This window comes from Phyllostomus discolor, chromosome 4 (genome assembly GCF_004126475.2).
Source record: "Phyllostomus discolor isolate MPI-MPIP mPhyDis1 chromosome 4, mPhyDis1.pri.v3, whole genome shotgun sequence".
Taxonomy (NCBI): Eukaryota; Metazoa; Chordata; class Mammalia; order Chiroptera; family Phyllostomidae; genus Phyllostomus; species Phyllostomus discolor.
Genome location: NC_040906.2, coordinates 199,735,614 through 199,752,262, shown reverse-complemented (window position 1 = coordinate 199,752,262; position 16,649 = coordinate 199,735,614). Strand labels below are relative to the sequence as shown.

Here is a 16,649-nt window from a genome sequence, read left to right as displayed (position 1 = left end):
CCACAAGTTTTAATAATACTTTGGGGCCAACTCTAAGTTAAATGAGGGGCGACAGGAAGTTCTTGGAGCATTGTGGGTCCTGGATTCCAACATAAAGGTGATAAGGTAGACACTACACCTCATCATAAAAATAAAAATAACACAGGCATATAAAGTTACCACATTTAAAAAAAAGAACAAGTGGCAGATAGAGGCTGGGCCACTCCAGACTAGGGAGATGTCCCCTGCCATGGGAGCCTTCGGGAATAAACTGGTGTGTGACCAGAACATTTGGGATGAGTAAGGTGTCGATCGTTGGGGAGTAGCAAAGTACGGAGCTCAGGGCAGGGTGGAAAGCATGGGGCCTGTCTACGAAGAAGGCGCCAAGTTTGTAAGCATGTCTCAAGTTAAAGCAGTTCAAGCTGCAGAGTTCTTAAAAATAAAATGGGAAGGCACAAGTTAGTCTAGATAATGTAATTGGAGAGTACCTTATGTCCGACTTCGAGGCTGAAGTAAAGGTAGGTCACGCTATTTATGAAGAGCAATTTGGTGCCATCTGGCTCACTAATGACATCAGTTAGACAGGAAAATGCTATCGCGATGGACTACTGAGATACATTTTCACAAGAAAACGCTGAGGCATTTATTTATCTCAGTGGTATAATAATGTTGTTTTCCACATACAAATTTAACAGTACCTAGGGAATATCATTAAACAAATGTCTTTGGAGACCTGTAAGCACAAAATGACCGTATCGTTAGCGAAAATGTTCCTGAGAGCTAGGAACAGGGCTTGCACTTGTTGCACTTAATGGCATTTAATGGAATTTCTGCCTTTGTGTTTTTAAAGGTCAAAGAACGTTACTCCCCACTCCTTTATGAGGCTCAACAGCTGTCAGTGCCGCTGGAGGAGTTAGAAAAGCAGATGACGTTCTTTTATGACTCACTTGGGAAAATCAATGAAATTATAACTGTTCTGGAGCGCGAGGCACAATCTAGTGCTGTTTTTAAACAAAAACATCAGGTAAGGACACGTCCCTTTCGGTGAATTTAAAGCATATGTAATAAGACCAACGTAGTGCTTCAAGTGATAGAAATCCAGAGAGGGCAAGAAGCATTTTTCTAGAATAGTACAGCCAACTCAAAACAAAAATGCATCTTATCCAAAGGTAAAAATCCTGTCTGCTGCAGGCAAAATAAAAGTTATATATTAAAAGATGTTCTAGATAATGTACATTTTATATATGTAGATATATATTATATAAGAAATAGATCATTGCATTCCGTTTCCATCCAGGGTTTATAATCTGTGTCTTATGAGGTTTTCTCTTTACCTCTGGGACCAGGTCTGTGTACACAGCCATAAAACTCTGGAACTGTGTTTGGAGTGATAATCAGGTTTATTTGTCTCATTTTTTTAGTAAGCAGATCTGTATGCAGATCAGCCTTCTCCTGAGGGTTGCGGTTAATTGACTTATTGTGTTGGTTTATCATCAATGACCTGGTCCATGAGAGGAGGGTGAAATCAGTGAGTGTCACCCGGGAGAAAGAGCGGAGAGTGTGTGGTATGAATCAGACAGGTATCCAGATAGTAGGTCTGACATCACAAATTACAGAGCCTTGATGAGCTTTTATTTCCTCACCTTCAAATACCTAAGTTGCGAGTTTCTTGTGGAGGTTACATTAGATATTCTATAATCAGACTAGCAAATAATACATATACTCTGTGATCAGTAGCAATTATTATCATTATTATTGATTATAAAGAGACAATGATTATACTGCCAAACCCTGTTCTAATGGATTGTCATCATATTGGATAAAGATTATTTTTCATTTTGAGTCAGAGTGCCATTTCTTACACTCCCACATTGCTATAAATGGCCATCAAAGAATTCTTCCACAATTAAAATATTTAATAATATCTTTCTGTGTTACTCTTTTACCTCCTAAATCTTCAAAAGGAAAAGTATGTCTTTATTCTATTTTGCCAAAGCAAAATAAAAATTCTGCTCTTAATATTTGACTCAAGGTTACCAAAACTAGCATCCAACTGAGCCATTTGAAATATTTTTCCAAAGCAGTTGAGGGCGTTAAAATGCAAATGGTATGAATACAACTCAAATGCTGACCGCTTACCTTGGGCTGAGCTGCAGAAATCACTGTGATGCCAGGGCACAGATCAGAGGTGTAAGGGCCTCTGTCAACACTGCTTCTTGTCCTGCAAGTGTGTGACAATTGCCAGTCCTCCCAAGTCACATGGGTCTGCCGCCTTTGTGGTTAAGACCTGGGGTCCGCCATTATGTCAATGAGATTGACAGACTGTGAACCTTAAGAATTCAAATGGTATATATTTTGGTAGACACAAATAATGTATAAGCTTTTGCATCTGACTGGGTCAAGTATAATAAAATGCATGGTGTTAAATTTATTTAGTCAGATTAAAACCAGCTATGTAGATTGACTTTATTATATTCGCTCAGTAGGCCATAGGCCTGTTAGCTGGTTAGAGAAATGCTGGCACCAGGCTAATAACAATTCTGATGTGCTGTCATTCTCTCGATGTTAATAAGATGGGCATGAAATATTAAAAAATCTCAAAAACTCAATGTGACATTTAAACGTCTTATATAAAAAGCCTTGACTTCAGTGATGGCTTAAAATTCTGAAAAAAAAAAACACCTCTCTGTGTTTTTATTTTATTTATTGCTGGTTAAAAGCATAAATGCTGTATAATGGTGTTCCTTTTATTTTTAATGGTTACTCTCTTTCTTTTTCTGTCTTGCCCTATTAAATACTGTTGTTGTGGCTTTTCTTCCCCTGTAGGAACTGTTAGCCTGTCAAGAAAGCTGTAAGAAAGCCATGGCGCACATTGAGAAAGGCAGTCAAAGCATTCAGAAGTTCGTGGCCTTGAGCGGTGTGTTGAAGCATTTCGATCAGACAAAGCTACAGAGGCAGGTTGCAGATGCCCACGTTGCTTTTCAGGTGAGTTCTCTGCCCGAGTTAGAAATGGGAGTGAGGCAAAGCACAAAGAATAAGGTCGCAAAATCATCACGGTTCATGACGGTTTTTGGAAACTAAATTTTACTTCTTTTTCTAATGTGACCATTTATCAACATTAAAAGGGGGTGGATTGTTCTCATTATAATGAAATGGACTCAAGTGTTTTTCCTTGACAACGTGATATTTTAAGTAATGAGAACGCATCACATTATGATTGTTTTTGTAAATCAAGAACATGGTCAAGAAAACTGGGGACTGGAGGAAGCACGTGGAAACCAACAGTCGCTTGATGAAGAAATTTGAGGAGTCTCGCGCAGAGCTGGAGAAGGTGCTCCGGATGGCGCAGGAGGGCCTGGAGGAGAAGGGGAACCCGGAAGACCTCCTGAAGAAACACACGGTGAGCTCATCCCCACGACTGTGGGATCAAGGTGTTAGGCTCTCCCATTGGCCTTCCAGAATATTCTACCAAATGTGAAAATCGCCAATATTTCTTTCCTAAAATATTAAAAAATACTAGTTGAATTTTAGATGTGGTGGCTTCTGAGCGATCACTCTACATGATTGTGGTTTATCCCTGGAGATTAAAAAAAAAAACAACGAAGTGGTAGTTGCTCACAATATTGGATGAGGGCAGCCGCTGGCTAAGAGGCGTGTTCAGAGGTGTGACTGCCTCAGTGCACAGTGTCTGGCGCTGCTTTTCTCCCGCCCAGCACTCGTAACCACCTTCTCCGTCTGCATGGCAGGAGTTCTACAGCCAGCTGGACCAGAGGGTGCTCAACGCTTTCCTGAAAGCCTGCGACGAGCTCACTGACATCCTGCCCGAGCAGGAGCAGCAGGGCCTGCAGGAGGCTGTGAGGAAGCTCCACAAGCAGTGGAAGGTGAGTGGGGGCGTGACCGGAACGTGGTGTCCGGCGACGGGAGGGAGCACGAGGGGGCTGGGGCTCCACTGCAGGGAAAGTTAGAAACTCGGAAAAGCCACCAGAGCTGCTTCTCCCATTAAAAAACTGAGCTTGGCCCTGGCTGGCATAGCTCAGTGGATTGAGCGCGGGCTGCGAACCAAAGTGTCGCAGGTTCAATTCCCAGTCAGGGTACATGCTTGGGTTGCAGGCCATGACCCCCAGCAACCGCACATGGATGTTTCTCTCTCTCTCTCTCTCTGAAAATAAATAAATAAAATTCTAAAAAAAAAACTGAGCTTGAATAGAACGTGATGCAAATGATAGAATTTTGTTATTCCTATTTTTTTAGTAACAGCAATTTATCTTCATATTACTTAAGGGCACTCTTTTTCCTTTTTTTTCTTTCTGAGCAGGAATCATGAGAGTGTTTTACTGATTCAGCAACATTTAGTGCGCTCTTCTTATCTGAGTAATGTCGGGTGTACTACTGAAATTCTACTTCATGTAATATATACATATATGCATTTGCTCGATCCTGTTCTCAAGGATTTTATCATCTGGGCTAGATTGTTATGATCTAACAATAGAAATAAAAACATTTTTTGGTTAAGGATTCAATGATGAACTAAATATAATCTTTTTCCCCCAAGAATGTACATAGAGTCTCATAGGGGATATTATTCGTTGCACATAATATAAGTATCATATATAATAAGTCCAGAAAAGTAGAAGCACTATATTTAGGAAACCTTTGAAGGAGAGAGGAGGACCCACCCAGAAACTAAAAACAAGTGAAGCAAGTGACCAGTTCTAAGCTGGGACTTTAAGAAGAAGCAAAGCCCTGGGGGTGGGGGTGAGGATGAAGCAATGTCTTCCAATAACTAAACCTAATGAGGCTTCCTTGCTTTCCCCCTGTGTGTAAGGAGTGGAATATCCACCCTCCCTACCTCATAGGGTTGTTGCCAAAATTAAAAGGGACACATGCTAGGGAGAAGGTGTGTGTCATCCGTGTGTGATTTAAGTCTAGATTCATTTACCTTTTTCTACTTATCCCTAAGCCTCAATGGTCTAATCGGAAAAGTGGGAATATTAGTACTGTATGGGCCATTGTAAAAATGAAATAGAATCATCACACCCTATGTGCAGCTCCCGGAAAAGTACAAAGCTCGGAGGCCGGATGCAAGCAGTGCTGATGACACCAATTGGCCCTAAGGGAAATATTCTATGGCTTTGTTTGGCACTTTGATTGAAAATGTACATCACCAGCAATGGTATTATATGTTTCCAAATCTGCCTCTGTGGAATGTAGGATCTTCAAGGAGAAGTCCCATATCATTTGCTTCGTCTGAAGATCGACGTGGAGAAGAACAGATTCTTGGCCTGTGTAGAAGAATGCAGAGCTGAGCTGGCCCGGGAGACCAAGCTGGTGCCCCAGGAAGGCAGTGAGAAGATCATTAAAGAGCACAGGGTATGTCACACACATGCAAAGTCACTTTGTGTTGTCACTTAAAGGATATAACAGATACTTCGATTTGAGTCTGGAAACACTAAAGAGCTTACTTACTCTACATTGATAGTCTAAATGGAATCTTCCTTTGGTTTTTCTATGAACATATAAAAGAATTGTCTGGCTTCTCATTGTGATTGTGCAATTGTTTATTGCTCGTTAGATTTTCTTCAGTGACAAAGGTCCTCATCATCTCTGCGAGAAAAGGTTGCAGCTCATTGAAGAGCTGTGTGTGAAGCTCCCAGTCCGGGATGCAGTCAGGAACACGCCTGAAGCCTGTCACATGACTCTCAGGGAGCTCCGAGCGGCGGTGGACAGCACCTACGCGAAGCTGGTGGAAGACACAGACAAGTGGAAGGACTACACCAGCAGGTAGCCTGGGAACTGTTTCCAGACCAGGATGTAGTCGTCTTAATTCTGTTAATGCAGAGATTATTACAAAGCAAGAAACGACATGCATTTCATCATGTGCCGTAAAGAAAATCAGGTCGTGTGATGTTGCCCATGTTTTTCTTTTTTTTTTAAGATTTTTTATTTATTTATTTTTAGAGAAGGAAGGGAGGGAGAAAGAGAGAGAGAGAAACATCAATGTGCGGTTGCTGGGGGTTATGGCCTGCAACCCAGGCATGTGTCCTGACTGGGAATCGAACCTGTGATGCTTTGGTTTGCAGCCTGCGCTCAATCCATTGAGCTATGCCAGCCAGGGCCCATGTTTTTCTATAGAAATGCCTCATTCAGTACAAAGAATGGATTTCGGTCATAAACAGTGAGGCACTCTATTTCCAGATGACTCAGATATGACCTATCTGAGGCAGAATTGCCTCACCTCTTTCTCTTGGATTACCGCACCTCCCTAAAGGAGAACTTCTGCCTCGCTAGGGTTATGCCTCATTCTGGTGGGGACACGTGAGAGCAGACCTCCAGTGGTACCGTCCTTCCTCCCACGTGCCCAGGCCCTGGGACAGACACGTGTTTTTCCTCGGGGGACCCCTGCCTGCTCCGCTTTTTCTCTCTCTCAGATGACTGAGCACAGAGCTGGCCGCCCCTGCCCTGGGTTTCACATTTCTTTAAGGAGGAGTTTCCCGAAAATGTGTTCATCAGTTTGCTAAGTGTCCATGAATGAATTCAAAATAGAAAATGTATTCCAACCACCCTGACGTGCTCTTCCTTTAGTAAGATAACGCCTGTGTTATTTCAGACTTTCTGAGCTCTCATCTTGGATTGCTGCAAAGGAAACACAATTGAAGGGGATTAGGAATGAGGCCATCGATGCTGCCAACCACGGAGATGTTAAGCGGGCTGTAGAGGTAAGCTCTGGGATGTGTTTTTTTTTTTCCTGGAAAATTTCCACTAATAAAACATGAAGACAGAGAATCTAACTGATGTCTTTTTTACTTTCTATAAAAAATCAAGTTCCTAGCCCTGGCTGGCATAGCTCAGTGGATTGAGCTCGGACTGCAAACCAAAGTGTTGCAGGTTCGATTCCCAGTCAGGGTACATGCCTGGGTTGTGGGCCATGACCCCCAGCAACCGCACATTGATGTTTCTCTCTCTCTCTCTTTCTCCCTCCCTTCCCTCTCTAAAAATGAATAGATAAAATCTTTAAAAAAAATCAAGTTCCTGAAAATTAACTTTAAAATGTCTCCTCATGTTATGATGAGAACTATAGGGACTTTTTTTCCTAGATCACTTTTGGCTTTGAGATTCAGGCATGCTCAGTGGTGCTTTTAATGCATCTTTCGCTAATGGGGAACCCTGTGAGGAAAATTGTGTGCATGGGTGTACAACACAGCAGAGATTTAAGAACTGCCAGGGGAAAAAAGAACGCTGTAGGTTTTTAACACAATACATTTTAGCTACTCAAAAGCCAGGTCACAGAAAATGAGGGATTCGGGCAAGGTCTCTAAGCATTCTTTCTATGTCACAATCAGCTGGATTGGATAACCCCCTGTGAGCTTGGGGACAGCCCAATAACCCAGCTGTGACAGCGCCTTGGGTCTACACCAGCTCGCATTCTGTGAATGGCATGCAACAACCCTCTCCCTCCTGGCTTGGCCCGTAGGATTCTAGGATGCTGCTGTGCAAGCTTTTTATCTTTCAGGTTTTTGAACCCTGGCAAGTCTCATAGCTTTTGTGAATAAGGACATTTTTTTTCTTTCTGCTTCTATCCTCTTTCATTTTTATATTCAATGTATAATCCCCTTAAAGGCCACAGGTGCTTGGTAGCATCATGCTTTACCAGCGGGAGGACAGCTATACAGGGTGGGACAAAAGCAGGTTTACAGTTGTTTGCACGGAAAAAAACATGCAGGCTGTGATGATCATAGTAGCTTGTGAACTCTGAACCGTGTACTCACAGCTGTGAGCCTACTTTTGCCCCGCCCCGTATTTACTACTGGTTATGGTCATAGTACCAACAAAACATCTCATGGTAGCGTGAAGAGATAACTCACTTCTGGAACCAGCTATTTTCTGGCTGGAATGGTTTGTCCTGTGAGAACCTCGGTAGCAACACGTGTGGTTGGTTGGAAAGCACTCTGCCCCCGTGCTACCCAGGGTGGGTGTAGGGAGGAGGGGCTACCCGAACCACCTCCCCCTGGGTCCCCTGCCCTACCAGCCTGGAGCCCCACAGGCACTCTGGCGTTGTCTTGGCCAGCACCCCTTCCCTTCCTGGATGGGAGTTGAGGTCTTCTTTGTGTCTCTTAATCTCTGGGGTATTGACTTCTAAAAGCTAACTAAAAATGAGGCATAAACTATGAGTTAATAAAGCTAAAATAAATCTTTAGGTCATCTGTAATCATGTTTAATGAGCAAACTGTTCAATAAAAGAATTAGCTAACTAAAAAAGGATTCTTTTTTTCTTTTCTTCAAAAAATATCATGTTCCAGCCCTGGCTGGTGCAGCTCAGTGGATTGAGCATGGGCTGCAAACCAAAGCATCGCAGGTTCGATTCCCAGTCGGGGCACATGCCTGGATTGCAGGCCATCGTCCCCAGCAACCGCACATTGATGTTTCTCTCTCTCTTTCTCTCTTTCTCCCTCCCTTCTCTCTCTAAAAATAAATAAATAATATCTTAAAAAATATCAAGTTCCTTCCAGCTCATAGAAGGTAAAGTAACAAAATACTTACAATTCCCAATGTTGGTATCACATATTCTTCTTCAGGACTTTTTGAAGCGTCTTTGCTGTGACCCAGGGAATCTGTAAATTTCTAGCCATGTGATTATGAAGGTGATTTTTGGTATAGGGAGTACTGACTTTCCACATACAGTATCAGTGTCAGAGAACCATTTCTTTCTCACTGTTGTAGACGTTTGTGAAGGATCAGAGCAAAGTAGTACAAGCAGGCACTCTATTGGTGAGTGACTGTCTGGCTTCCCTACCTCCACCTGCCCTGCCTTCTTCATTTGAATCCATTCTTGCTGGAAAGTTATGTTCACGATTGCATTTTGTTCATTAAATGTGTTCTTCCATGCCAGGAGATAAGAAACAGCGTTACCCAAAAAGGCGAGACTCTCAGCTGGCTGAAGTCCAGGCTTAAAGATCTGACTGAAGTTTCCTCTGAGAAAGAAGCCCAGAAGCAGGGAGATGAGCTGGCCAAACTGTCTAGCTCCTTCAAGGCTCTCGGAAGTTTGTTGTCAGAGGTATGTCATTTACTGCCACTCTGAACAGTCAGGTTTGGCGGGGTTGGCGGGGGGGATCGGAAGGTCCTTTCTCTTTTGGTTGTAGTGTAACTAGTAGGTTTATAACAAAATCTTAGTTGAAACAGGATGGTTGATATGCATGAATATTGGTGGGAAAGATGAGTAGAATGTTGGAAGTATGGTCTCTGTCATGGTTGGATATGTTAGTTCAGATGGGTCTACAGCCTATCAGAGCCATTCCTTTTTGGGTTTGTGCCTGGAAGATAATATGAGAATGTAAAGTTGAATAGCAAGCTACCGGTATTTCTTGAAATCGTTAATAAACTCACAAGAAATAATGATTAATTGAATGACTACAAAGTCCCTTTATGCTGAAGATCTGGAATTCTCTCTAGCTGTCCCTAGTGTAATAGTTTGATAGTTAACCTTTTATATTTTTAATCCATGTAGATCTACCTAAGACTCTATAAGTGAATTTACATAAGCCAAAGATACTCTCAACTGCTTATGATTTAGTTCTATGTGATAATTTTGATGTGTAACATACAGTATTCTTAAAATTTTTTTGACAAGCCCTGGCTGGCATAGCTCAGTGGATTGAGCGCGGGCTGCGAACCAAAGTGTCGCAGGTTTGATTCCCAGTCAGGGTACATGCCTGGGTTGTAGGCCATGACACCCAGCAACCCCACATTGATGTTTCTCTCTCTCTGTCTCCCTCTCTCCCTTCCCTCTCTGGAAATACATAAATAAAATCTTAAAAAAAATTTTTTTTGACAAATTGAAGACAACAGTCAGATTAATTAAATTTTGGAACATAAGCTATTTCGATCCTTAGGTGACCTATCTTTCATAGCAGTAACCAAGTTTAGATAGTTGCCACTACCATACTTTAAATGAAATTCTGGTATTATTCGTCTCGACTTCTTTGCTCAAGAAGGGAAGAATAAGAGTAAGGATACTAATACAAAAAGTAAGTATATGTGCGGATAATCCTTGATCCAAGATCTACCAAATGGTTTTAGTCATGCCAAAAGATTAATTTATATTCTATTATGGACACACAATGACTTTGGCAACCTTTAAATTTGGAAATTATTATTCACCCTAACATTTTATCAAGGCCGTTTATTTGCTTTATCTTTCAGAAACTCCCATGGGACTTGTAGCAGCAATCTAACACATGCAGGCATGAATTCTTTGCGCACTCATATGTATTCTGTACAGTTTATCTTAATACCCTTTTGGTTACTTAAACAGAGTGAAAAAAGGGGCAGAGAAAATAAATATTCTGTTCATGTAAATATTGATATGAAAAGATGAATTTGACACATCCAGGGCTTCCTTCGAGTATAATCTATTTAGTATTTAAATTAATTGAACACAAAGTGTTTATAATTGTCTAGTGTAAGAAACAAAGGCTTTGGATTAACGCTATATAATGAAGAGTCACTTCTTTCCCCAGAGCTGTGATTTACTGAGAGCTGTGTGGTGTTCGTAGGGTTTTATTTCTGTGTTTGTAGAACAGCACGCTCCGAGTTACCCAGGACAAAGTCAGAGCAGAAGAGGGTCACAGAAAAAAAAAGAGCATGAGAGAAGGAGACACTGAAGGCTTCTGTGGAAGACAAATGATGATACTATGTTAAAATGATTATTTTGGTGAAGATGGAGAGGGGTAGACTTTGAAAATAAAAACATGCTGGTATAGTAACATAGAGGAAGCAGAAATTAGGCAAAAGACAAAGCTGAAAATTAGGGGAAATGACAAGAAAAGGAATCCACTAAAAAAAACCCACACAATTAGAAAGTATATTGTTTTATGTAGACTTATTAGAAGTGCATTTTCAACAAATACCCTTTGAGTTCTTTTTCCTCTATGCAAATTTTCCCCTTACTTTAAGTAGAATAAACATAACTTTCTTACAACATACTTTTTTCATAATTAGATTTTTAATAACTAGACTCTTTAAATAAGTAGAATTAAAGGGATCCAGGACACAATATATACAATATATACAGATTTATTATTCTGCCTTGATTTTGAGGTAGAGTAGGTTTTTAATAGGATGCACAGCACCATGTCAAAGGAGGCTTGCAACTCCCATAAGTGACTGTGCAGTTGAATAATGATTAAAAAAGCCTTGAAATATATGAGGGAATAAAGGTTGGGGATCTGTGTATATATTTCAAGTAAATGAGAAAGGTTTTTTTTTTAAGATTTTATTTATTTATTTTTTTTAGAGAGGGAAGGGAGGGAGAAAGAGAGAGAGAGAGAAACTTCAATGTGCGGTTGCTGGGGGCCGTGGCCTGCAACCCAGGCATGTGCCCTGACTGGGAATCGAACCTGCAACACTTTGGTTCACAGCCCCTGACTGGGAATCGAACCTGCGACACTTTGGTTCACAGCCCACGCTCAATCCACTGAGCTATGCCAGCCAGGGCTGATGAGAAAGGTTTTATACAAATTCTTTAAAATCTTTAAGATTACATGAGCATATGATTTACAATTTTTTCACAAAAACCTAGGTTGAAAAGATGTTAAGCAGTTTCGGGGACTGTGTCCAGTACAAAGAAATAGTCCAGAGTTCCCTTGAAGAGTTAATGTCTGGTTCTAAAGAAGTGCAGGAGGAAGCTGAGAAGATCTTGGACACGGAAAACCTGTTTGAAGCGCAGCAGTTACTTCTTCATCACCAGGTACAATGCCTCTCTCCCCAGTGCGTTCATGGCAAATTGATCAGTGGATGACGGACAGAACCGGATGGAGGAATGGGGTATCCACTGGGCAAGGGCAAGGGAAGGGGGGCAGGGTGTGCTGGAAGGAGCCAAGCTGAATGGTTAAATATTAAATATCTCAAAGATCCTGCAAGATAAATTCTCAGCCTGAGTGATTGGATGGCACCAAAAAGGTCAAGAAATATCAGGAAGGGAAAGTTGAGTTAGCTGTGAGAACCGTCATAAAACTTGCAAATTGTCCTTTTCATGACAGAGACTGGAAGCATAGAGATAATTGCTTCATATTTGAAATCAAAATTCTTTTGTCATTATATTAAAATATCACTTTTCAATTTACAATTTTTAATACATTTTACTTTGGGAAATTGCAACTTAGATGAAGTGCTGGGCCTTTCAGAGGGTATGTTTACTTAGGCTTAGAACTGGAAGTAATGAAATTATGGTACATGTATTGATGATAAGCAATTTGGATCATCTTCACTTGTCAAACTCAGTAGAAGCAGAAGTATAATTCAAATAAAATATTTTAATGACAAAATTCTAGCTAACTTAATATATAGCAAATGCTAGTTAATCATAAATATAATAATAATATAAAATGGGAGTTATACTAAAGGTATACATAAAACGGCAGCTTCTGGGCTTTACAGATACACTGATAGTTAGTAATTGTAAAAAGGCTATAGGTACAAAAAAAGTTAATGCTTGATATTACATTGTTCCCAATTCTTATCAAAGTTGTGTTTGGGTTTCAATTTACTTTAAGTCAGAGAAATATGAGATCATAGATTCTTACATTATATTTTATGATTTCACATTTCTTGGATCAAATATTTGGTTTTGTGAAAATTCATGAGCTGTATGCTTGAGATTTGCATACCATTCTGTTTGTACATTATAATTCAATAAAATGTTTATTTTAAAACTTAACTTTCCCCAGATAGCTCAGCTGATTAATCATTCTGCATATGCCCAGGAATGCAATTTCTTAATATTCATACTTTTTAGAGCATAAATGATTTTAAAAAATGGAGTTAGGACTTTGTGTGTTTAAGCAGAAAAATAATTATTTTAGGAGAACCATGTCAAAGGAATAGTTTTGCCAAATTCCTTCTGGAGTATTGCACAAAATGCTAAATGTCTGAATTTGCACTCAGTTAAAAGACCAAGACCAAATTAATTATGTTGTCTACCATTCACAACATCAACTATTTATAAATAATGCCCATTTTGGACCAATGCACTGTCCTCATCCCCAGTGTTTACTATTCCTGTTAACTTTAAAGTAGTTGGGTCCCACACTGTGTGAGGTCGTGCGTTTTGCACCTCTCCTAAAGTGTGGGTGTCCACGGCCCTGCTCGGAGAGTAACCTCAGGTCCACCTGTTGAACAAATGCTTCCAGCAAAAGACAAAGAGGATCTCTGCAAAGAAGAGGGACGTGCAGCAGCAGATGATCCAGGCTCAGCAGGGAGAAGGCGGGCTGCCCGGCCAGGTCCAGGAGGAGCTGCAGAAGCTGGAGAGCACCCTGGATGGCCTGGAGCGCAGCAGGGAGAAGCAGGAACGCCGCATCCAGGTGGGAGACGGGAAGTCCAGGGCTGCATTAACTTCCGGGCATGGGTTGCATCTCCTGCTCGTGGGAGAAAACGTTCGTTTCCACCTATGATGCTCCATCCGCCACATGAGTGATCTCTTGTAAGCAGCACATCAGCCTTATGAGATGGGTAACTACAATGAGCACATTTTGCAAGTGTGGATGCTTCCAAAAGAAAGGGTTTGAAGACATGACTCCAAGACACAGAGCAGTGATCAATAATAAAGCCAGGGCTTTAATTCACACTAGCCTGAATCTAGAAATGGACAATGAATTATTTCATGTTGCCCAGCCCAGCAGCCACGCTGTTAGGCTTTATTGTGATCCTGACACAGTACCTGAAATACTGTTTTTGAATTTTGCCCCCACTGGCTGCCCCTCTCCTTTCTTCTCTCTCTCCTGTTTCCCTTTCACCTTCCCTTCCCCTCCCTTCCCTTCATTTCCCTTCCCTTCCCTTCCCTTCCCTTCCCTTCCCTTCCCTTTCCTTCTCCCTTCCTTTTTTCCTTCCTCCCTTCTTTGCTTGCTTGCTTCCTCCCTTCCTTCCTCCTTTCCTTCCTTCTTTCTTTTCTTTTTGACACAATACGGGAGGCTTTCTTTTCCTTTGTCCCTTATCGACACTTAAAGCACTATCCCTAGATTCATAGGACATTAAAGCTGGTAGAAAACTCGGAGCCCTAGTTCACACATATTCTTTCTGTAGATGAACTGAGATTCGAAGGGGAAATTCTCGTGGAAGCCATTAGGATCGTCCTTATTCGGTGTAACCATCGAACTGCTAGGCTTAACGAGCAGTTGACAGCCTAACAAAGAATGGGAATGTGAACACTATTTTGTGACATACTTTGATAATTCATAATATTATGTGATGTTTATATATTTTTTTAATTTAGGTCACATTAAGAAAATGGGAGCGATTTGAAACCAACAAAGAGACAGTGGTCAGATACCTTTTTCAAACAGGTTCCAACCATGAGCGCTTCCTGAGTTTTAGCAGCTTGGAAAGTTTATCTTCAGAACTGGAACAGACAAAGGTATATCCTCAGTAAGACATAGAGTCCACTGGTACTCATTCAGAGGAAAAACTGTGTTTCCCCTCCCTATTGCCATTAGTTATTATAATTATGCATTTAATCAATACTTACTGTTTCTTGATCATCCACTCACGAATACACTGTCCAAGTTTCTCTGGGAAATGAAAACATAAACAAGACTTAAACATCAAGAACTGAGAGAAAGTTTTCATTAAAATGGAAAATAGTTCCCTAATAGACAAATGCATTACAACATTTTTTTTCTGAAGACAGTGATATTTCTAGCTGAATATTGAAGGGCAGGTGAAGACAGAAAACAGAACTTGGAGCAGATAATGATCATTCCTGAAGTGAGAAATGGCATAAAGTATAACAGTGTGAGATATGGGATTCTATGTCGTAAAGCAGAAAAATGAAGTACAGTTGTAAAGCAAAGCAGACTTTCCAGGCAACCCGGAGCACTTAAAGGTTTTAAGAAAGAGAGTCATGTGATCAGGGCTGTGCCTTAGGGAGATGAGTGTTCAAGCGGGTGTGGGAAGTTGCGAGGGTGAAAGACCGGAGCCATGGGATCCGATTAGGAAGACACACATGTGCGCATTGACATGGATGGGAATGAGGGTGAAGGGGGTGGCGGTGGCGACAGATGCAAGAGACACAGAGTGAAGGAAGAGAAGATGATACCCAGGGTTCTGAGTCTCCAGAGGCAATGGGAGTGAGGCGGGAAGCTGAAGGAGCAGCTGTCGTGGGGAAAGATGACCAACCCCGTTTTCAACATAAGGAGTGTGAGGCTCCGGGGGCACATCCGAGAGGGACTGTGTGGCTGTCATCCACGGTGAGCTCCAGCCCTTACACAGAAGGCCCTGGACACTCAGAGCAGACCGATAGATTCATACAAAGGATGTGGAGGCTTGTACAGGTTATTTTGGCTCCTGCTTTGGTGTTTGGAGTTTATAAAAAGACCGAATTAGTATTAAAACGCATCAGCCAATGCATAAGAAAGAAGACTCTTTTATCTATCCTTTTACAGCCTTGAGGAAGTACATCCTTCAGTTTTTGTTTTCTTACCAGTGAAAAGTTTTTCTGCATTTCATCCGCTCTTTTTATTATATCTCTTATTATTAACTGAGGAACTGAAAGTTTATAAAACTACTTAATCTTTCGATTCTGTATGATTTTCACCACTCGTTTAAGTAGAACATTATGTTTAATTTTAATTATTTTATATATTAAAATACACCAGAGTTTTTTAAAATAAATACAACTATAGTTATTGGGTTAATTATCATATAGGGGTTCCACTCAGGTTCCATGCAGGGTTTCTGACACCCTGTGGTTCTAATTCCTTTGAGTCAGTTTATCAGCTACAAATGCAGCAAATGTAACCTTTTATTCTTATCATTAAAACTTTCCGTAACCCATGATCTTGCATACTTTGGAGGTGATTTCATAATATCTGCTAACATTAATTGAATATATACTATATGCTGGGCTAATCACTTGATGTTTATCATCTTCTTTAATTTCACCCAAATAATTCTAAAAAATAGGTACCAATGTTAATCCCGTCGTATACAGGAGGAAATATAAGAAGCATAGCTATTAATGAATTCCTGTAAGATTTTAGGATCACTGCCTGGTGCGTTTGGGATTCAAACCCAAGAGGTCTGAGCCCAGAGCCCAGACTCTTAGCTACTCTGTTCTACTTTCACTTTAAAAATATGCTGCCGCACAGGCACTTGTAAGCTAGAATAACTGTTCTCTATTTCTCTGCTCACTTGTCATTGTTAATGCAGCCTTTATCCCAGTTGTAGCCCTGGAGGGGTTGTGCTAAGGAACTTCGCTTTCTGCCTGCCAGTGTGTGGGCGGGTGTTCATGGCAACATCATGTTTAATCTTCACAACAAGGCTTTGCTGATGACTTAAGGAGCATTCAGAGAGCTACGTGTGCTAAGGTCACACAGCCAGCCAAGGACAGAGCCTGCTCGACTCCAGGCCGATCCCATGCCAGAGTCCACTGTTTCCTGCTGCCTCCTGCCTCCACTCATGCCGTCTCCTTAGGATGTAGATGAAAAGCCCTACACTGTGATCCTACTCTTGTTTAAAGCGGGCTTTGTCAACACCACTCTGTTCTTCGGATTCCTTGACGTTGTGTTTGCCCCATTCGTAGCTTGCATGAGGCTCTTAGTGATTGTATATAAACAATGTCAAATGTAGCTCTACTTTCTCCGTGGTTTCTCCTTGGATCTGGGAGACACCAAGGGAAGAAA

The 16,649-nt window shown here is 41.2% G+C and overlaps 1 protein-coding gene across 12 annotated transcripts in view; it reads left to right on the top strand.

Annotated features, from left to right (window-relative positions):
• Window positions 1–16,649, top strand: part of SYNE1 (spectrin repeat containing nuclear envelope protein 1) — a 433,377-nt gene that overhangs the window by 158,567 nt on the left and 258,161 nt on the right. For all 12 annotated transcript variants that reach the window (XM_036024918.1, XM_036024914.1, XM_036024915.1 and 9 more), the window contains 11 exons: window positions 830–1,003; window positions 2,806–2,964; window positions 3,215–3,379; window positions 3,726–3,860; window positions 5,191–5,349; window positions 5,552–5,760; window positions 6,587–6,695; window positions 8,867–9,031; window positions 11,555–11,722; window positions 13,164–13,334; window positions 14,243–14,383. In XM_036024918.1, coding sequence (XP_035880811.1) covers window positions 830–1,003; window positions 2,806–2,964; window positions 3,215–3,379; window positions 3,726–3,860; window positions 5,191–5,349; window positions 5,552–5,760; window positions 6,587–6,695; window positions 8,867–9,031; window positions 11,555–11,722; window positions 13,164–13,334; window positions 14,243–14,383 — 1,755 coding nt within the window. The remainder of the gene's footprint in view (window positions 1–829; window positions 1,004–2,805; window positions 2,965–3,214; window positions 3,380–3,725; window positions 3,861–5,190; window positions 5,350–5,551; window positions 5,761–6,586; window positions 6,696–8,866; window positions 9,032–11,554; window positions 11,723–13,163; window positions 13,335–14,242; window positions 14,384–16,649) is intronic.